At 43.6% G+C, this 23,212-nt stretch overlaps 1 protein-coding gene across 1 annotated transcript in view; it reads right to left on the reverse strand.

Moving 5' to 3' along the window:
* Positions 1–19,128, reverse strand: part of LOC126285263 (putative fatty acyl-CoA reductase CG5065) — a 116,010-nt gene extending 96,882 nt beyond the window's left edge. Inside the window, exons 1-2 of the mRNA XM_049984554.1 lie at positions 19,106–19,128; positions 18,579–18,984 (exon numbers count right to left, since the gene is read on the reverse strand). Coding sequence (XP_049840511.1) covers positions 18,579–18,984; positions 19,106–19,128 — 429 coding nt within the window. The remainder of the gene's footprint in view (positions 1–18,578; positions 18,985–19,105) is intronic.
* Positions 19,129–23,212: the final 4,084 nt, after the last annotated feature.

Raw genomic sequence — 23,212 nt, forward strand, 5'->3', positions numbered from 1 at the left:
CTTGCCCCATTTATTGTATAGGACAAACTGGAAGGTCTTTTAGTGTCAGGTACAAGGAGCATATGTTGGGAAAAGAGGCACTAATGTAAACAATTCCACTTTTGCTGATCGTATGTTAATTTATGGATACAAACTGAAATGCATTGAAGAAATTTCCATTTTATGTAGAGAAAAGAAAGGACACAGGCTTGATTACTCGAAGAGCTGGAGATTTTCAAGCATATTTCTAAGAACGATTGTCTCATCCTCAGTGAACGGTTACAACTACATAACAAATTTTTTCAATGCTTTCAATCCATTGCTCAATGAATTTTGATTCCTCTCTTTGTACTACATTTTCCTGCTTCTATTTCTGAAACATTTTCTTCGAATCTCATTGATACGTGCTGCTAAAGTTACCTTCATGCAAATATTTTTTGGATTGTACAGCTGTTTATAAAATTTTTCTACATCATCATGTCCTTTACTTGATAATAATTTCTGTAAAGCCTAACAGATGACTCTTAGTTGTAATGAATCTGCTTGACTACTGTATATTTTCAAAAAGATAATAAGCTCTCTTCTTCTATATTTTGTTTTTAAAATTAACTGTCTATTTTTTTCAATCATTTCTGTTATAATGTATCAAATGGGTATATGTCACTGTCAGGGCCTGATAGGTGGCGCAACGTGTATTGTTTTTGTGGCAGAAATGTAAACCACTTGGCCAATCAGTCTGACGTTGTTCCTAGCTAGGCACACATGGCAAACGCTGGAACGTTTTATTTCACTTTCGACCTGAGCATAGCTGCTCTAAATTCTGACCACTGCTTTTTAGCAATGTAAGGCTGTATACATGGAAGAAGCCTGGAGATACTGACAGGTTTCAGATAGATTATATAATGGTAAGACAGAGATTTAGGAAGCAGGTTTTAAATTTTAAGAGATTTCCAGGGACAGATGTGGACTCTGACCACAATCTATTGGTTATAACCTGTAGATTAAAACTGAAGAAACTGCAAAAAGGTGAGAATTTAAGGAGATGGGACCTGGATAAACTAAAAGAACCAGAGGTTGTACATAGTTTCAGGAAGAGAATGTGGACTCTGACCACAATCTATTGGTTATAACCTGTAGATTAAAACTGAAGAAACTGCAAAAAGGTGAGAATTTAAGGAGATGGGACCTGGATAAACTAAAAGAACCAGAGGTTGTACATAGTTTCAGGAAGAGAATAAGGGAGCAATAGACAGGAATGGGAAAAAGAAATACAGTAGAAGAAGAATGGGTAGCTTTGAGGGATAAAGTAGTGAAGGCAGCAGGAGATCAATTAGGTAAAAAAGACGAGGGCTAGTAGAAATCCTTGGGTAACAGAAGAAATATTGAATTTAATTGATGAAACGAGAAAATATAAAAATGCAGTAAATGAAGCAGACCAAAAGGAATACAGACGTCTCAAAAATGAGATCGACAGGAAGTGCAAAATGGCTAAGCAGGGATGGCTAGAGGACAAATGTAAGGATGTAGAGGCTTATCTCACTAGGGGTAAGATAGATCTGCCTACAGGAAAATTAAAGAGACCTTTGGAGATAAGAGGACAACTTGTATGAACATCAAGAGCTCAGATGGAAACCCAGTTCTAAGCAAAGAAGGGAAAGCAGAACGATGGAAGGAGTATATAGAGAGTCTATATAAGGGCGTTGTACTCGAGGACAATATTATGGAAATGGAAGAGGACGTAGATGAAGATGAAATGGGAGATACGATACTGCGTGAAGTGTTTGACAGAGCACTGAAAGATCTGAGTCGAAACAAGGCCCCGGGAGTAGACAACATTCCATTAGAACTACAGACAGCCTTGGGAAAGACAGTCCTGACAAAACTCTACCTCTGGTGAGCAAGATGTATGAGACAGCAAAATACCCTCAGACTTCAAGAAGAATATAATAATTCCAATCCCAAATAAAGCAGGTGTTGACAGATGTTAAAATTACTGAACTATCAGTTTAATAAGCCATACTCAAAATACTAACACGACTTATTTACAGACGAATGGGAAAACTGGTAGAAGCCAACCTCGGAGAAGATCAGTTTGGATTCCTTAGAAATATTGGAACACATGAGGCAGTACTGACCCTACGACTTATCTTTGAAGCTAGATTAAGGAAAGGCCAACCTATGTTTCTAGCATTTGTAGACTTAGAGAAAGTATTTGACAATGTTGACTGAATACTCTCTTTCAAATTCTGAAGGTGGCAGGGGTAAAATACATGGAGCGAAAGGCTATTTACAACTTGTACAGAAACCAGATGGCGGTTATGAGTCGAGGGGCGTGAAAGGGAAGCAGTGGTTGGGAAGGGAGTGAGACAGGGTTGTAGTCTCTCCCCGATGTTATTCAATCTGTATATTGGGCAAGGAGTGAAAAAAACAAAAGAAAAATTCGGAGTAGGTATTAAAATCCATGGGGAAGAAATAAAAACTTTGAGGTTCGCCGATGACATTGTAATTCTGTCAGAGACAGCAATGGACTTGGAAGAGCAGTTGAACGAAATGCACAGTGTCTTGAAAGGAGGATATAAGATGAACATCAACAAAAGCAAAACGAGGATAATGGAATGTAGTCGAATTAAGCCGGGAGATTCTGAGGGAATTAGATTAGGAAATGAGACACTTAAAGTAGTAAATGAGTTTTGCTATTTGGGGAGCAAAGTAACTGATGATGGTTGAAGTATAGAGGATATAAAATGTAGACTGGCAATGGCAAGGAAAGCGTTTCTGAAGAAGAGAAATTTGTTAACATCGAGTATAGATTTAAGTGTCAGGAAGTCATTTCTGAAAGTATTTGTATGGAGTGTAGCCATGTATGGAAGTGAAACGTGGACGATAAATAGTTTGGACAAGAAGAGAATAGAAGCTTTTGAAATGTGGTGCTACAGAAAAATGCTGAAGATAGATGGGTAGATCACATAATTAATGAGGAAGTATTGAACAGGATTGGGGAGAAGAGAAGTTTGTGGCACAACTTGACCAGAAGAAGGGATCGGTTGGTAGGACATGTTCTGAGGCATCAAGGAATCACCAATTTAGTATTGGAGGGCAGCGTGAAGGATAAAAATCGTAGAGGGAGACCAAGAGATGACTACACTAAGCAGATTCAGAAGTATGTAGGTTGCAGTAGGTACTGGGAGATGAAGAAGCTTGCACAGGATATAATAGCATGGAGAGCTGCATCAAACCAGTCTCAGGACTGAAGACCAATACAACAACAACAGCAACAATAATACCTCAATAGGCATACAGCAGAATGTTGTTAAAAACCATGCAGCAACTAGTCTGTAAGATTTTTGTTAGCTGACACTGCATGGCTGTGATTGGTAGAGAGTACAGAGAAGCACATTGTAATTACTGTTTGTTAGAGTTTAAAAAACATAAACAGTCTTGCACAGGGCCAAACACGTGATACATTCTGTAGTTGTATATTGCAGTCCCCAATCCAGTAATACAATTCTCTTTTGGAGTCACATTTGGGCTTGTAATCTGACATATGTAAACTTATTACTATACATTTGGCAGTTATCCATAGTAAATAATGTATTCCATCCGTCTGTTTGCTGACTGTTTCCCTGGTTACCAGTGCTTCTATGTTAACTTTTTCTCATATTCGTCTTGCCGTCACATGCTCATCTCCACGTACAAGAATTTTCCTGTAGCAAGTAGACATTTAAGTACTCCCTCGTTATTCCGTAATTTCCTCGCATTTTGGCGTATTTTCCCTTAACGTATACATATTTTCCGTCAATTTTCGTAATTTTATCGATTTTATGAGACTTCTGATCATGTGATCATCAGATCACATCTTGCCATCTATACTAAATTACTTGTAAATGTAGTATAGTTGTCAATGCTATTTTTCTGTATGTAATTGTATCCCTATATGTTTTTCATGTGGGGTCCCCTCCAGACCATACTTCAAACCTACCACTGGTGAATAAACCTTCAGACACCAACCCGGACATATAGCGATGGTTTCACCTTCAAACCCTGTCCTGGCACTAATGTGTGGTAGATCCACCAAACCCTATCCCAGCCATAATGCATGATGGGTCCACATTACAACCATATCACGGCCATAATACATGATGGATGGTGGAGGACCCACCTCTGAACTCTGCCGCAGCCACAACATAACAGTTGTGGGTCCCCTTCGAACCCCATCCTGACATCACGCGTGGTGGATCTCTGATGTAATGCTTTGTGGACCCACCTACAAGCTCTGTCCTGATCCTATCGTGGATCTACCCTGTGTCATGCCGCCCCCCCCCCCCCCCCCCCACATGAAACTGATACAGCCACACACAATTACAGAAAAACAGTGCAGTTGTACTAGGTGTGCCGGCCGCGGTTACCGAGCTGTTCTAGGCGCTTCAGTCCGGAACCACACGACTGTTTCGGTCGCAGGTTCGAATCCTGCCTCAGGCATGGATGTGTGTGACGTCCTTAGTTTAGACAGGTTTAAGTAGTTCTAAGTTATAGGGGACTGATGATGTCAGGTGTTACGTCCCATAGTGCTCAGATCCATTTGAACCATTTCTTTGTACTAGGTGTTGACAACTGTACTTCATTCAGAAGCAATTTTAGAATGTGTGGTGTGAAGTGATGTCGTGATTACATGAGCAGAAGTGCTGGAAAATTGGGAAAATCACGAACATCGACAGAAGTATAAATTTAAGGAAAATACGGCAAAAAATGGGGAAATTGATGGAGAATGGGGGAGTACTTGCATGTGTGCTTGGTGCAGGAAAATTCTTGTACATGGGGATGAGCATGTGACGGCAAGAGGGACATGGCGGAAAGTTGACACGGAAGCAACGGGAACCAGGGAAACAGTTAGTTTTCGTGGACAGCAATAAGGCGACTGGCACAGATTGTTTAGTTGATTACGTGGAACTCAGATTGTTCTGTTCCTTAATGAGGTGTCGACTGCAGTGGGTCTAGTGCCCTCTTACTTCTCGTCAGTTCCAAATTAAATCGTAGACAATGTTGCAGGAAGAGTTACAAGATGCATAGAGAGATCATCTAGAGGTTTGCTCTAGATGTGAATACTATGTGACTCCCACCCACATAGGGAGAGATGGCCAATTGTGATGGAAGCTTACAGAATTTATGAAGTGTTTGGGCTAAGGAACATAGTTTTTGTACCTCCTCTCTTATGACGGCTATTTCCTACACTAAGGAACAGTATCTGTGTCATGTGATGTAGGCAATGTGAAAGGGTTCGCAGTATGTCCACATTTGTCTGACCCTCGCAACCGTGCTGCATTGTCACCAGCTGATAGCATCACGAGATCAACGTGATGAGACATTTTGTTGACAGGGAAACCAGCGAACCCTTTATACACCAGTTTGGAAAGTGACACATCAGGCCAGTGTGTGTGGGGGCAGTTGCCTTGTGACCGCATAGGAAATATCTAGTGTTGCGACTATATATGGTGCATGTGCTTATGTTTTTTTGGGATCTGTCTTCGCGATATATGTTAGAGTGTGTGGTGATTGATAGTTATACGTAGGATGCAGAAGTGATTATTTTGTATGGTGCAGGATACGATTTGTGTTTGCTACATCGTTGTGGTATGGTGGAACAATTGTTTGTGGTGAAATAGCCTGATTGGAGATCGGTTTCACGCCGAAAAATTCAAGCCTTCCTCGACAGTAGCAGAAGCCGTGTAACTGAGCAAGTGTCTCTGGCAATAGTTCCCATGTTTTATGATCTGTAGACCACCTTTACAGGGTTGAACTGTCAGTGCAGTATGACTGCTGTATGTTTTTCGATCTGTACAAAATGGGTTTTCACTGCATTTCTAGTAATTTACCCGTCTGCGGAAAGTGGTGCACAGTGCTCCCACACCAGCATCAGCAAACTGGAGTTTAAATTCAGTAGGATCCAATCAGAATGCTCCATCCACAGGAAGTTCCGCTACATCTGACACGCACAAGACATCCTTTGTGTAGGACATAGTAGCCTCTACAGACTGGCTCGAATAAGACAGGGGCAGAACATGGTAGCTGCGGAAAGATCTGTGACGTCTGAGAGTTATGTGATTTCGTTTTTGTTCGAGTGTTGAGAGGCAAGTGCAAGGAGAACAGCTTCCACTGGTTCGAACAGGTGGAATGCTGTCTCCTTCCCTCTGCACCGCCATTGTGGCTTTAGAGCACCTCCAGACCGGTAGTTGTGAGACAATGAAAATTCACCTAAAATTCCAGCCATTTTTCTCTTTTGTAGGACAATGCTTCGAATTCTGATTGTGTTTTCTTCTCACGGTCTGTTATGGGTTTCAAAGTATGTCATGAAATTTTAGATATGTAATCAGTCCAATTTTCCCATATGTGCTTGGACACCAGTGTGCCTCGACAAGAGAGGAAAATAAAAACTAAGAGCCTGAACATCCCTGACTGCAGAAGGAAATATAAGCTAAGTCCACTCGGCATTTCAGAAAAGTGATGAACACAACAGCAGCTGCGGGAGCAGTTAAAACTCAAAAAGTCCTGGACATCCTATTTAGAGCTAGAGAGATATTTATTTCGACTTCCAAATATCGTCTTTTGGCGTGTAAAGTCGGATATTGCAGCTGATGTCGATTTCGAGGTATTTCCCCACACGACATGAGGTGCTCAGTGCGGACCCACAGCTGGTGGGAGGTAGTTAGTGTTTAATGTCCCGTCGACAACGAGGTCATTAGAGACGGAGCGCAAGCTCGGGTTAGGGAAGGATTTGGAAGGAAATCGGCCGTGCCCTTTCAAAGGAACCATCCCGGCATTTGCCTGAAACGATTTAGGGAAATCACGGAAAACCTAAATCAGGATGGCTGGAGACGGGATTGAACCGTCGTCCTCCCGAATGCGAGTCCAGTGTGCTAACCACTGCGCCACCTCGCTCGGTGACCCACAGCTGCCGTGTGTCAGGCCCTGACTGGTGCTTTGAGCCCTCCGCGTGGCTGCTTCCAGTGCGCGTTAACTCTGGTGCACGGCGAGATGGGGTCGCCACATATATTTAGTGCTATCTATGTGAGTGTAATTACATGGTTCCTTTTGCTATCACAATAAAAAAAGTATCACAGTTATTTAACATCATCTAAATTGTTTAAACACTAGCATCAATTTCGAGGTGTATTGCGATTTCACAAATACACAAACAATATTCTTAAACAAATTGTTTAAACAATGAAACTTCCTGACAGATTAAACAATGCCTGATGCCAGCTCATATTAACCTACTATCGTGAGATCCTCCTAGTCCAACAGCTCGACACAGACTGAGTGAATTTCCTGCCAATTTCCACATGGGGGAAGGGAGGGGAGGGGAGGGGAGGGGAGGGGAGGGAAGGAGGGATGGGAGGGGGAAGAGGAGTGGGGGATTGGAGGGGGAAAGGGTGTAGGGGAGTTTCAACAGCGCCCTTGTGTGGTGGTGTCGTGCACTAGGTTACTTGGTCTTCGGACCTCAAGGTGACTGCACAAGAAATTTGAATATCCCACCATTTTTTAATTTCGCCGCATTCCAGGTGTGTGGGTGTGTGGAGTTAGGCAAGTAGAGGTAGCCCAATTGACCAATTTTCCCACAAAAATTTGAATTTCCCGTCATATATGGCCACCATCTTGGATCCATCATCTTGAATAAATTTGGCAATAATGCAGAGTGGGATGGTGCCCCCTTTTGCCCTGCTACTTATTCGAACAGTCTTCTTTTGTGCTACTGTGGCATCTGTGCCAAAAGCTCAATGAGGCATATTTGTAAAAAATATTGGTGCCTATATTTTTACAGGCAAAATGAATGTATGTTCAGTAATTTTCAAGACTGGGCAGACTGCACATGGTACAAGCACCCCACTCACGCCCCCGAGGTACCTGCATTGGCTTGCCTTGGCTACACACCTCTTGCACCCCTTGAAAAAGACAGCCCTGCCTCTGAAAACAGTTTCCTCCACACTCTCTACAGTCTGTTGTGTTGGAACACATTGGCAGCTTGTCGTTTGCTTGGCCACAAGCTACAACCATCAAGCTGAAAGGCAGTGGCACAACACGTTATTGGCCAGAAGATCTCGATTGGCCTAGATGAGGCGCCTCGTGCAGGTGTCTCTATTTGGCACCATTTCGGCAACTTGCTCCTCTATCAAGATCAGATGAAATGACAACACGAACACCCAATCTGTGGCTGGAGAAAATCTGCGGCACAGCTACAAATTGGACCTGGGACCTCAGCATCTAGAGGCAGCAGTGGGTAACCATTGGACCTCATGCTGTGGGCATTCTCTAGAGGCTGAATAGAGGTGTAGTTTATAATTACTGATTTGAGGCGTTTCCAGAGTTTCTCCTCGTTTTGATCAGCTTTCTATAGTGTGTGGTTCCAAGCCATGTAATGGAAGGTCTGGAGTTTGCGTTCGATTCGTCTGGCGAATCTGCCTGACAAAGCTCTGTGCCTCACTGTGTACTGGTAGGTTTGCCTCACGTGTACTGATCAGTTTCGCATTACATAGCGCTTTAGACTAAATACAGTACTTTTGGAAAAGGGTGTGTGTATGCAGAACAACAAATAGCAGCAATATAAAAAAATGGCACCACATTTGTCATACTTAAGGTTTACTAATATCCTGAGGAGTAAGAAACAGTTCATTACAGGACAGTTTACTTACGTTTCTTTTGCAACCTACAGGCAATAACTGAAGTGCATCATTTTACTTTAATAACGGAAAGTGGCTAGGAAACAACAAGAGATCTGACTTTTCCAGAGATATGTATATCCGCAGAACAACGTGAAGTTACACTTCGACCCTAATCAGTTAATGTCGAATGTAGGAAACTTGCGAAGAATGCAATACATTACTTAACGTACCAAATAAACCACTACAACAGTAACTGAAGAGAGAACCATACAGACGTGACAGTGAATCGTCAAAAGTAATAACTGTTTCCCAACCTATAAGAAAGGAGGTCCGAAAATGTTACTTAACCTGTCAAACATCGGAGCCAGGAACAACAAGACTCTTCAACGCAGAACAAATAATTATATTTACAAAAATATTTGCCTGTTGGGAAGTCAAGTGAAGTGTAACAATTCACAGATCATCGTATTCCGTGCAAAATTGTCAAAGTGCCAAGGAATGTGACTATCGTAATAAGAGCACAAAGCAATGGAAATATATACCTTTCTCATGAATGAAATACTGTGTTTGTACTGCCTTGCTGTCAGTGGCGTAAGCTGCAATTATACACATACTGAAAGTAATACTTGTTCACATCAGGTTATATATTTGACTCAGTGAGATTTTTGCATTATTTCACAATCATTCAGGTCTTTTCATAATTTAGTAGTGCCTCGGACACAGAAATATAATAACTATTCACTAAATGAAGTAAAAAAGTATTTTAAAAGAACATCAGTTTTACAGTTGGGTATCTGGCCACTAGGAGCTCTAGTCTCACTTGAACTGTCATACGATAACAACCTTTGACGGCAGGGAGCGCCACAGTGATCTCTATATTACTTGGGTGTTCATCTCTGATCTCGGAGCACGGAACTACGGTGTGTCTGCAAATTCTTGTCATTCACATAGAGCACCGTGTTATAGTCAAGCAAAAAAATAAAATATAAAATTCCAATGGTCTGTACATGATAAAGAATTCGTTTCTTATTTCTAGATTTGAACTTTATATCAATATGCAATGTAATAGCCTCATGTTAGAGCAGAATGAAAAGTATTTTCATTTTTTGTTCTTGACATTTCATGGCAGCCACGTGTAACTAGGCAGGAAACAAAATAGGAGCGTCTTTGGCCGGCACGTTCAGACAGCTGGAGTTCGACCGTGCATGTGAAAAAAGAAGGAAGGTGGCACTACAGACTTACGCTATACGCTGTTTTGACGGTAGAGTGGGCGCCATTTCGAGGAGCCCAAAACATTACCAGACGACTGTTTACGAGTGCTTCTCGTTCATTATTTCTGTCGTGTGCGTGCCATAACTGTTTTAAACATTAAAAATTATAGAGTTCACACGAATAACAGTGTCAGGAACGTAATTTCGAACGTTTTTCTGTTCTTCAATTGCGTATTTGCTCTAGTAATACGAGACCGTTAGGACGACGTCACGGGGAAGAGTCACCGCGGTGAACTATGGGAGTACGAATGCGGTGAACCTACTGTCTACATCTACATCTACATTTATACTCCGCAAGCCACCCAACGGTGTGTGGCGGAGGGCACTTCACGTGCCACTGTCATTACCTCCCTTTTCTGTTCCAGTCGCGTAAGGTTCGCGCGAAGAACGACTGCCGGAAAGCCTCTGTGCGCGCTAGAATCTCTCTAATTTTACATTCGTGTTCTCCTCGGGCGGTATAAGTAGGGGGAAGCAGTATATTCGATACCTCATCCAGAAATGCACCCTCTAGAAACTGGACAGCAAGCTATACTGCGATGCAGTGCGCCTCTCTTGCATCTGTCACTCGAGTTCGCTTAACATCTCCGCAACATTATCACGCTTACCAAATAACCCTGTGACAAGACGCGCCGCTCTTCTTGGGATCTTCTCTATTTCCTCCGTCAACCCGACCTGGTACGGATCTCACACCGACGATCAATACTCGAGTATAGGCCAAACGAGTGTTTTGTAAGCCATCTCCCTTGTTGATGGGCTACATTTTGTAAGGACTCTCCCAATGAATCTCAAGCTGGCACCCGCCCTACCAACAATTAATTTTATACGATCATTCCACTTCAAATCGTTCCCCACGCATACTCTGAGACATTTTAGAGAAGTAACTGCTACCAGTGTTTGTTCTGCTATCATATAATCGTACAATAAAGGATCCTTCTTTCTATATATTTGCAATACATTACATTTGTCTATGTTAAGGGTCAGTTGCCACTCCCTGCACCAAGTGCCTATCCGCTGCAGATCTTCCTGCATTTCGCTGCAATTTTCTAATGCTACAACTTCTCTGTATACATAGCATCATCCACGAAAAGCCGCACGGAACTACCGACACTATCTACTAGGTCATTTATGTATACTGTGAAAAGCAATGGTCCCCTAACACATCCCTGTGGCACGCCGGAAGTTACTTTAACGTCTGTAGACGTCTCTCCATTGTTTTGGGGTAGTTAAGATGGCGGACATACAGTTAACACATAGAGTAAATACCTCTGGAGTGAGCATTCACATGCGCAGAACAGATTTTGTGTTGTCAACATAAGTTGCCGGCGTGTTCACGTGATCTCGGGACGTCGTGTGTTTGTCTGCATAGCGCCCTGTATGTTTGGAATGTCACTACATCTCTAGTACAGACGGATTCTTTTCTAACGTGTCGTGGATTATTTATGTATGTTGTGCAAACATTTTAACAGTATCCCATTTGATACTGGGAATAAACCACCTACATAACTTTTAAGGGAAAGTGATATTAGATCCTGCTTCTTTGCGATAGGTGTCACAGTTCAGATGCACTCGATTTTTGGTAGTTTTCGGTATGATACGGCACTTTATATTATTACAGAGCCCGACGTACATTTTAGCAGTGATAGTCTTGCAAAACGACTTGACAGTACGCTAGTAATTTTGCAAGTGTTCGAAAAACACCGAATTTGCCACACATTAGCGATTATCTCCCTGCTAATTCGTCCTATTTTCTGCTACTTGTGCGTATTTATTTGCTCGTTTTTGCGACCTAAAGCACCATTTCTCGTAGTGGTGGGACTTTGAATTATTTATTTAACGCATTTTAAGTACTTGCTCCCAGTTTATTAAATAAATAGTAGACTGCGTAATCCATATACACAATCGACAAGCCACTGATAAATGCACGGAGGATAGTATTTGCTGAAACAACGAACCATTCCCTTTTCTATTCCACTAGCAAATTTACGAGAGGAAGCGATTGTTTGTAAGCTTTTGTACAAGCCGTAATATCTATCATATAGTCATAAAATCGTAGAAAAATAGGTCTACAGAATAAAACCTTAATTATAAAGTGTCTCGAAATTTTTAAACATATACAGTGCCTCTTAATAATATGATAACTATAATTAGAGCTACATGGTATGTATCCATGAAAAGTTACTATCCCTCCTTTCACATATTTTTCTTTGCATCTGTAGCAACAACAGTAATTCACCGTCGCTATTACACTATCAATAAATGGTGAAACACAACAAAAACTCTTGATATTATAAACTTCAAACGCTGCAGAAAGCACACACGCACAGTGAAGTCCCGAAAACACGTGACAATCCTGGTTTAATGTTGACAACATGCGCAGAACGCAATGCTCACTCCAGAGATATTTACTCTATGGGCACGCCAGAAGTTACTTTAACGTCCGTAGACGTCTCTCCATTGTTTTGGGCTAGTTAAGATGGCGGACATACAGTTAGCACCAAGGAGGTATATAAACTACATAGAGTGGCTATCTGTGAGGTAACAGCGCTCCCAGCGGCAGCGGAAAGCAACACCGGCCGCCATTTTTTGAAACGTGTACATATCAGTATATTTACATTTGGTGTATAGTACTGACGTTAGAAAATCACTGTTTTCTAGTTGTAATTTGTTTTAAAAGTCTTATTGACCGATCGCGAATCATGCCCAGTGTATGTGCAGCGTACAATTGCGCTAATAGAAGTGATAAAACAACTGGAATATCATATTTCAGGTGAGTATCTAAATGCGTGTTGTACTTAGAGTCGTGTGCATAATTTTCGTGTTTAAACTGTATACAAAATGTAAATAAGCTATTGTATACACGTCTCTTTATTTTTAGATTTCCTTTGAAAAAGAAAGAGCTGTTAAGTCGGTGGGTAGCCAATATGAGACGAGATAAGTGACAGCGAACTCAATATAATTACATATGCTCGTTTCACTTTGAAGATAGATACATGTATAGTACAAACGAGAAAAGGCGACTTCTGGCAAACGCAGTACCGACAATATCTACGTTTCCAGACCATCTGCAGAAAACAACTATAGTATAGAGACAACCAAGGAAACGGCCTGTCAGTGAAGAATCAGCTTCTTTATCAATTGAACTAGGTAAAATAGTTTTCCTGTTATTTATTTGCTATATGGGTTATGTGTGAATTTTACAGTTTGCCCTTACACTCAATTTTACTCCTTCAAAGTTTATAATTATTTGAGGAAGTCTGTTAAAATACTCCATCCTGCGCTGTCAATTAGTCGTTTTTGTTTTTGACCTAATCCATATGGCACTGCAGCGACATGAACTGCAACATTTCGTAATAAACATTTCAATTAATCGATGTCAGACGTGTGTTTCATTTCTTTTAGCCTTCATCACTACATGTAGAGAAATCAGATTTTCAGTGCAGATTGGCTTTTTTTTACGCCATGCGTAGTAAACAACAACAACATTCAGTATTAGAGACGACGTGTGGGCTGCACCTTGACGCTACAAGACATGGCGGCTCAGTTTTCAAGTTGCTTCAAAGATGGCGGTGCCATAGCCAGTCTACGTTGTTTATATAGGTCGTTGGTTAGCACAGAGATCGCCGTGGCGCCGGGTATATCTGTGGCGGCGCGCGGGCCTCACCTGCCCACTCTCATCATCATCATCATCATCATCAGACGACGATTCTGCCGCTGGAAATAGTCAGTCATCGCGCAGTCTCGTCATTGATACTGACGCCGACTCGGCTTCAGAGGGTGAGACCCACGACTCACCGCTGTATAAGGTCCCACGACGCAGTCGCAGGCTCCTAAAATACAACTCAGAAGAATCATCAAGCGCCACTGGCATACCAAAGCCGGCACCAGAGCAGGCAGCGCAAAAGAACACGACTCAAGACAACCATCAAGGACCGGTAGCGCTAGCGTAACACCAAAAGAATCGACCCACGAGCCAACAGGTGCACCCACGAAGGCAAATCAGCAGGCAACCTAGCCACAAACTAAGCAATCGAAAGAGACAGCTGTCATTACCACCAAAGTAAGCGCACCACTTAAACCAAAAGAAATAAGTTTGCAAGGCACACAACCAGCAAGCGCCCCTGAACAGTCGGAAAAATCTCCATCCATGCCGCCTTCACCAAACACAAGGACAGGAACCACACAAACCTCACGACCACTACAAAAACGAGGAAGAAGAGTTCCACCAATAACGGTATATGAAACTAAAGGGTACACCACCCTAATAGGACAAATTCAGAGCAAACTAACTGGTGATCTTAGCACAACGTACAAAGGGGACCATATAGTCTACCAGGCGACCAACGCAGAAGACTTTCTCTATCTAAAACAAGAATTCCGAAAACGAAAGTTTGAATTTTTCACTTACAGCGATGACCCGAGAGGCACACTAAAAGTAGTCATCAAACGCCTCACACCCCACTGGACTACAGAAGAAGTTAAAGAAGCACTTATTGCCAAAGGCTTCCCAGTCAAGGAGGTATACCAGATGGCAAAACCAGTCACCATCACCACAGAAACGGGCGACGTCATCCCACAACCCCGAAATAAAATGGCAAATTTTCAAATAAACCTGCCAAACACTGCAGATGCACAGAAAATCTTTAAACTCGACAGACTACTGCACATGACGGTTTCAGTCGAAAGATTTCGGAAACCGAGTGGCCCTACCCAATGTTATCTCTGCCAGAGGTTTGGCCATGGCGCAAAACAATGTGATCTAACACCAAGATGTGTAAAATGCGCCGGTCCCCATCTCTCCAGCGCCTGCACCAGGAAGCCTAGTGACCCACTAGTCTGTGCAAACTGCTCTGGAAACCATCCAGCTTCATTCAGGGGATGTCCAGTTAGACTCAAAATCGCCGAAGCGCGAGCCCAACGTACAGCAGCTACTGCAAGGGAACACCAAGTCCCCACCTCAAGACAGCAAAGACCACCAACCATAGCTCACCAGGGGATAAGCAACAACAGACCCCAAACCCCACCTATGCCTCCAAGCCTAGCAGAGGAGAGATACCGCCCTCTGCCACCCAGAGTAGAAGAAAACCCGCCAGGGACACAAACCGAAGCTCATGAAACTTCACCCCAAGGAGTTAAAACGATGGCGCAAATAGTAAAGGCTTCCACCTCAATCTGCACACCCACCATCAGACCCCACCCACAATCGCGCCCACAATCAAGACCAGAAGTCGTGAAGCAGCAAGCGAAAGCAAATGTGAAAATGGCCCCCCCACCAATAGCTCAAAGCACATCATCGTCATCAGTTCTTCCCCTACCCCTGCAAACCTGCACTAAGCAGACGAAAGCCACAATACTACCCCCAAACCCAAATCAAGAGCAAAGAAAATCCACCCAACATCAGGCAAAAGAAGAAGCTGCTCTCCCAACCAGTAACACGGCAGAAACGACGGAAACAACCACTCTTCAGGCGAATACCACCACACCTGAGCAACCGACCGAGCAAACAGACGAAAACGGGAGCACAGCAAACTCCACCCCAGAACAAGAAACTCAATCCACCCCACAAACCCGTGAGCAGACACAAGAACAGACACAAGATGCTGAACCAAAGCAAATCTTGGAACAAATATGGGACTTCCTCAAGTCACTAACCAAAATAAACTTCAGAGTCATATTTGGCAAACTAAAAGACGCCTTCGCACAGATCATGGCCGCCCCAGACATGATGACAAAATTCACCCTGCTTTTCACCACCATCTTGCCAATCTTCTGCAGTGGAGGATAGAAGCAAACACCCACAAATAACCATTTGGAACGCCAATGGCATATACCAACAACGACACGAGCTGGAACTCTTCTTGGAGGAACATGGAGTGGACATAGCTCTCATTAATGAAACCCATCTGACCCCAAACCAAAATTTCCAGATCCGTAACTACGTCACACACAGAACAGACCGGCCAAACCGCCCAGGTGGTGGGACAGCAATCCTTGTAAAACAGAGGATATGCCATCAGAGAATAACTCTGCCTCAGCTCCAAGTCATAGAAGCAACCGGAATCGAACTCCTCATAGAAGGCCACGTCACCCATCTCATCGCTGCATACAATCCACCTCACCATAACATCCCTACCATAGATCTAGACGCCTTATTAAACGGAAACCACAGAGTCATTATAGGGGGGGACCTAAACTCAAAGCACAGAGCCTGGGGTTGCCGCACCACGAACACCAGTGGTAGAACACTCTTAAGATACCTGGACAATGATCCAGACATTGAAATAGTCGCTCCAGAAGAGCCCACTCACTTCCACTACGACTCCAGATGCCGGCCAGATATACTGGACGTCTACCTACACAAGAATATCTCTCTGGCCATAACAACTGAAGTAGTGAATGCCCTTGACTCGGATCATAACCCGGTTATCCTTAGATTCGAGGACGATCGGGATGGTCCGGAGACGAGAAGGAGAGTTACATACCATACCAACTGGGAGCGCTACAAGACGCTCATCGCCCAACACGTACCTAACATTGCTCCAGAGATGCCCTGTAAAAAGGACATCGACCAAGCTATTCAAGAATTCACCCATATAGTGCCCTCATGTAGCAAAATCGCAACGATAAAGATCACACATGAGCAAGGAAGAGGCGATTTACCACCTGACCTGGCCCAGCTCATTGCGGACAAGAAGAGAATCCGAAAGCTCTGGCAACGATTCCGAGATCCTCAAGACAGAAGAAACATGGAAAGGATGGCCAGAGAAATACGGCAGAGACTGCAAATGCTCAGAAATTCCCGCTGGGAAAGAAGCCTGCAGGAGGCAAACACAAACCCGGACCACCTCTGGAGCAAAATTAGAGCCAGAAGGCAACCCCGGAAGGCCATCAATCCTCTACATGGAGAAAATGGTATCGTGTACTCGCCAGAGGAAAAGGCAGACGCCATGTCGAGCACGCTCGAGCGCCAATTCAGAGAAAACATAGCGGATGAAGACGAAGAGGAAGTAGAGAGGAACGAAAGAAGGGTCCGCCGCTATCTCAACAGAAAACTTCGACAGAGACAAGACACCTTCTTCACCCCAGTCAGCGAACGTGCAGTTGGCGCTCTTATCAGGCGAATCGGCAACTCCAAAGCCCCTGGTCCCGACAGTATCAAACCTCCCTTCCTCAAAAACCTTCCTGAACCCGCTATATCACATCTCACAGCCATACTAAACAATTGCCTAAAAATAAACTATTTCCCTTCAGCCTGGAAGGTTGCAAAAATCATCTCAATCCCGAAACCCAATAAAAACCATCTATTCCCACAAAACTACCGGCCAATCTCCCTGTTAAACCACCTCTCTAAAATCCTAGAAATCTTAATACAGATCCCATTGTTGCACTACCTCCAAACAAACAACATCCTCTGCCCCAAGCAATTCGGTTTTCGTGCTGGACATAGCACCATACATCAGGCCATTCGCCTGATAGAGCACATCTGTACAGAGAAATCCCAAGGACATAGCACAGCTGCAGTATTTCTAGATATTGAAAAGGCGTTTGATCGAGTTTGGCATGGCGGCTTGCTCTACAAAATGTTCCAAGTAAACATCCCAACCCACATAGTAAAAATTATTAGATCCTTCCTCACAAACAGGAAGTTTTACTCAGCAATAGAAGGCGCTGAAAGTGCACCGAAAACAATAGAAGCAGGGGTACCACAGGGTTCTGTGCTTGGTCCCCTCCTATACCTCTTATATACTAACGATGTACCTAAAGCACCAAGAGGAAATATAGCGCTGTATGCAGATGACACAGCGCTATATCACAGCGGCAGAAATTTAAATTACATAGTGGCCAGCCTGCAACGACACTTAGAAGATATGATCAAATGGTGCAACGTCTGGAAAACGAAGATAAACCCTGACAAGTGCCAGGCAATAATATTCACAACCAAACGCAAACAGCCACTTAGGAACTTAACAGTAAACAACCAAAATCTACCGTGGAGAGAGACAGTCCAGTACCTAGGCCTAAAATTGGATAAACACCTGACATTCAAACAGCATTTAAATGAGGCGTGCAACAAGGGCGCTGCACGCCTCTTCCAGCTGTATCCCCTGTTAAAAGGAAGGGGTCTCACGACAGCAACGAAAATCAAGACATGGAAGACAATTATCCTACCGGTTATACTATACGGATCGGAGGCATGGAGTATGGCCGCTGACACAAATTTAACAAAAATCGAAACGTTACAAAACAAAGCATTTCGCATCATAGCTGAAGCAAACCGCAATACCAGCAATGAAGAAATCCGAAACATGTTAGGACAACCCACCATCTATCATATCATCCAACAAAAATCAATCAACTTTTATGAGGCTGCACGCACATCACGATACCAAGTCATCAACACCCTTGGCAGGGAAATCCACCCCCAAATTAAAACCCCAAAAACAACCATCAACCGAATCTTTAGGATCTAGATCTAACAAAGTTCAACCTCCTTACAAACACCACCATCTAAGCCCCTCACAAAAATATCTTACCTACATCACTCATTAGGAAGGAGACCCCAAAATAATACCAAATAAGTCAAAGCTCCGAAACACAAAAGAAAAGAGGAGAAGACAGAGTGCAAAAGGCACTGGTTCTTCTAAAACATGGGGGAAACCCAGCTAATTCGACTCACCTGCAGTCGGCGCATGCGCGTGGCGAGCAGCGCAACCTCCCTGGTGCCGCGCACGTTGAGCAGCAGGGCGGCGGCCAGCGGCTGTCGGAAGCTGACGCTGGCGGCGCAGTGGAAGACGACGCTCACCTCTGCCTCCAGCACCGCCGCGTCCGCCGCGCTCAGCGCCAGCCCGGGCGCCGCCGCGTCGCCCGCCACGGCGCGCAGCTTCTGCAGCGCCGACCCCGCGCCCGTCTGCCGCAGCCGGTCGAAGACCTGCAGGCGACGCCGGCGCTCGTAAAAGTCGCACGGGGGCGAACTGTCGACTGGCGGTCTGGACAGCTTGAGGAAATCAGAATCACTAAGAACGGCTGCCCTCGAGGCTGCGTGTGTTTTTCGAGATTCAGCCGTCGAGTCCTTGCTAACTGTGCTGGATCAAGAGCACAAAATGGACGAGGTTCGAGAGCGAAACTGCGAGCAAGAGCAGCAAGTGTTTCGTAACTGATAGGTGGGAGACAGGTAAGTGGTGAGGGGCCAGGGATAATTTTTACAGAGGTATTAAAGTGCGCGTCATTTACAACGGCGGCCGAGTTTAGGTTCGCTCTGCGCATCTGACGTCACAAAACACAGTCAGCCAATGAACAGAGAGCGACGTTGCCAGAGCTCGACTGCAGTGCAGAGCACAGAGTGTCTTCAGATTTAGAAACGTTCAGTCATAAATTAAGCAATTGAACAAAAGCAATGTCTTCAAAGCAGATTTTCTTTTATAGAAAGTTTGGAAAAAGCATTCTTTATATCAATTGCTTCATCATCTATTAATTAATTAAACCAAACAAGCAATAAGCCTCCTAATATTGATAACAAGGGCAGGTGTTTGTATGATTCTCTCTAACCTCTTTTTCGTAATAAAGAACAGCAGTAATTGTTTATTTCCTATTGTACTTCGACGGAACGTGAGTAATTCATAGTCACACCAACAGTGTTTGTCGGTATTTTGCGTGATGATTTAAAGTCCTCTGGGAGATGTATATAATGATGAGCTGCGTTAGTGTAATGGTTAAAGTGTATGGCTGCCTAGTGAAAGGTTCTGAGTTCAAACCTTATTTGGGGCTTAAAAATTTCTTTATTTAAAAACAATATCGAAGTGTCTAACTTCATGAATTATATTCGTTTAAATGAAATTTTTTGAAATTTCTAGTGGCAACTAAAATCGACCATACGAAAAGTATATGCTATGGACTTTTACCTCTGCACACTCTTCAAAATTGCGTGCAATGGTTTACTACATCTAATGCTGCACAATAACTGCGTTGAACATCGAAACAAAATTAAGTCATTTATGGGGGAATGTATAAGACAAGACGATGTGTAAAAATCAAATTTTTGGGCCATATATATTTTGTGAAATCGAATGATAAAGTGTGTCAAAGCAGTCGAAACACCATTTGCACAGGCGAGCAGTTCAATGACGACAAAATCGCGCACATCGTGGAATGCGGGGAGCACGTCTCTGTGCCAGCGAAAGGGTTAATGCGGCCGTGGTGGCCTTACTTCATAAACAGCATGCTCCCGCCGAAACGTAAGTTTGGGAACTATACCGTGGCGCTGCTTCTCTTGGCGTGTACAACTGGCAACGCAACAATCTCTCGCGTCTGGGCGGGCATGCGTGAACCGCCAAGATAAAAGAATTGAACTGTAGTGCAAAGTTAATTTAACTTAGCCTTCTACCAAAATGATAAACATACAAGTTCCCGAAAAAAGTATCTCCGTATTTAAGCATAAAAGAACATTTATTGAATTCAGTATTTTTACCAACTCTGTCTATCCAGTGACATATGCGGTTGGATAAAAAGTTTTCTAACAGACAGGGAGCAGTATGTCGTCCTGAACGTGGTGACTTCGACAGAAACAAGAGTAACTTCAGGTGTGCCCCAGGCAGCATAATAGGTCCTCTGCTTTTTACGATTTACATAAACGATCTGGTTGATGGTATTGACAGCGGCTTTAGACTGTTTGCCGATGATGCTGTAGTGTACAGAAAAGTAGTATCACACGAAAGTTGTGAACAAAGCAATGAGGATTAGCAGAAAATAAATGCGTGGTATAATGACTGGCAGTTATGTCTCAGTTTTAGTAAGTGTAACCTACTGCGTATAACAAGCCAAAAATCCCCATTAATTTATGAGTACAAAATAAATGATCAGTCTTTGTAAGTGGTAACATCCGTCAAGTATCTGCATGTGACTATTCGAAATGATCTCAAATGGAATGATCAGATTACACAAGTAACGGCTAAGGCGAACTCTAGTTTGTGGTTTATTGGTAGAATCCTGAAGCGATTCAGTCCTTCAACAAAGCTTACAATATGTTAGTTCGTCCAGTCTTAGAGTATTGTTCGTCTGTATGGGACCTTTACCAGTTGGGTCTAATTCAAGAGATTGAGAAGGTCCAAAGAAAAGCGGCAAGATTCGTGACTGGTACATTTACCCATCGCGAGAGCGTTACAAATCTCAGACTGTTTGAAGTGGGACATACTTGCAGATAGACGGTGCGCTAAACGCAAGGAGCTGCTCACTGAATTCCGACATCGAATCTTTGCGGAGGATATAGAGCATATATTACATACTTTTGGTCCACTAATAAGGCCACTGCAGCCTTACAGTAATAGTACCAATTAGTCGGGATAAATAATGCGGAACAAATCATTTCCTCTGTGATAGTCCCGGAGTAACAGCTTCATAGTCCTGAACGCCGTGCGCCTGACTCCATCCACTTAAGCTAATTTCCTCCTTAAGGCGCTCCTCAATGTGAACAGTCGAGCCTGGATAGCGGGAAGCGCAACGAAAGCACAAGTTTCCCACTCGGCCACAAGATGGAGTCACATGGCGACGTAGCGTCTCCATTGCATCACCAGTGGACACGTCCGAGCTCACTCTGGCGCACGACTCATTTGGTGAGCGCCACTGGTCAGCTTAAGGCGGCGTAGCTCCGGCTGTCCCCAGTCGGCCGGAAGGTAGGCAGCTTCTCAAAAGACACAGTAACACATACTATCGATCCCGCACCTTCGCGCAGGCCACTAAACTGTCAATAGCTGGCCAATTGGCAACGTTTTTTACTGCTGATGCTTAGAATGTACCGTACCTACTTAGAAAATGCCATCTCAAGCAGCCAACAGTGAGAACGAGTATTCGTGTCTTCTGCACATGTGTTGGGTTACCCAGCTTTGATAGTGTCTGCCAGGCCGTTGATATACAACGTGATAAGGGTCTCAACCGGAGTCCCCAGGCGACTCTGTAGTTACTTTAAATTTTGTATTTGTGAGGATTCACAGCTTCCAAATGTTTAGTAAACGTAAATATGGCCTGTAGTAGGCTGTAATGTGCGATTAGCTAATTTCTAAAATCAGGTTACATCTTACTACGGACCATGTTTACAGCTTTCTTTTCTAACACCCGATCCGTCAATCGCCTGGTTTTGGTGTTTGTTCACCACAGCTAATTGACTAACAGATCAACAGAGAGTGCAAAACTGCCCCAGTATCGGATAACACAAAAAAAGTAATAAGGCCCTGTGACTCCTGATTGAACTGCAGTGGCAGTGTTGACATTAATTGATTCAGAATTGATCACTTTTAACTAAAAAGGGGTGCACATTGGTGTTACATTCAGCTATTGAACACCAGATGCAAATGTTGAACAAAAAATCTATTAAGAAAGTGACTTGGGATTTCAACTACTTGACTGAAAACAGGTGCACTCGATTAGCACAAATTTATTTTAACTCAAGACCTTCAATCATGACATTACAAGACTCTCATATCAGGCAGTGGTAATAAATTGAGTTTGCGTGGAGTAAAGCACAATACTCAAAAGTAATTCCTATCGACCCAGTCATAATGCGAAGTGCGAGAAGAATACTACAATACATGGCCCATGAAACTCTCATGGAAACTTTGCCGATGTGATCCAACAAATTAATCAGTGGCCGGAGCGGGCGCAATATCACCGAATACAGCATGGCGGAGCGGTGTCATTGTGTGGACGTCGGCCGGCCCCGTGGTGCTGCAAGGCTGCGCTCGTCTATTCACTCCTAGCTATATTGCTCAGTACATAGCTGAACCAAAACTTTCTATCTCCAAGCTTAATCGTTCCATTTGGTAAGTCCTAAACTGCAGAGATGCTCACTCTTTCTCAGGCAAGCTGAGTAAAGAACACCACGTCCACACTCTAGGCAAGCTGGGAACGGAAGACCCCTATGTAGACTTCTCCCAGTCCTCTCTTCACCTCAGTTTCCCCTCCAGCAAAATCACTTACGCCAGTTGCAGCACAAGTCGCGTTAATTATGCGTCACTTCCTAGTGCTGACCAATGCCTGCTCTGGGAAGTGAACAAATTCTCACAAAATTTCCCTTCCTCTCAACTAATGCTATTTAGCTCCTCCCAGGCCACCCATCAAGGTTAGCATCTGCACAAAACACCAATTTTTCTGGAATTATGACTCCCAGGATAGTACTTCAGATTCCTTGGTCCTACGTTCCCATCGGAGGCTGGCGTGTTTCATTCTGTCGATCTTCACCTGATTTACTTCAGACACTGCGGACCGTGAATTCAGCGTGAAGTTTACTATAGTCACAAACATGCATATTTTGGCCTCTGTCGA

This window comes from Schistocerca gregaria, chromosome 8, assembly GCF_023897955.1.
Source record: "Schistocerca gregaria isolate iqSchGreg1 chromosome 8, iqSchGreg1.2, whole genome shotgun sequence".
Classification (NCBI taxonomy): domain Eukaryota; kingdom Metazoa; phylum Arthropoda; class Insecta; order Orthoptera; family Acrididae; genus Schistocerca; species Schistocerca gregaria.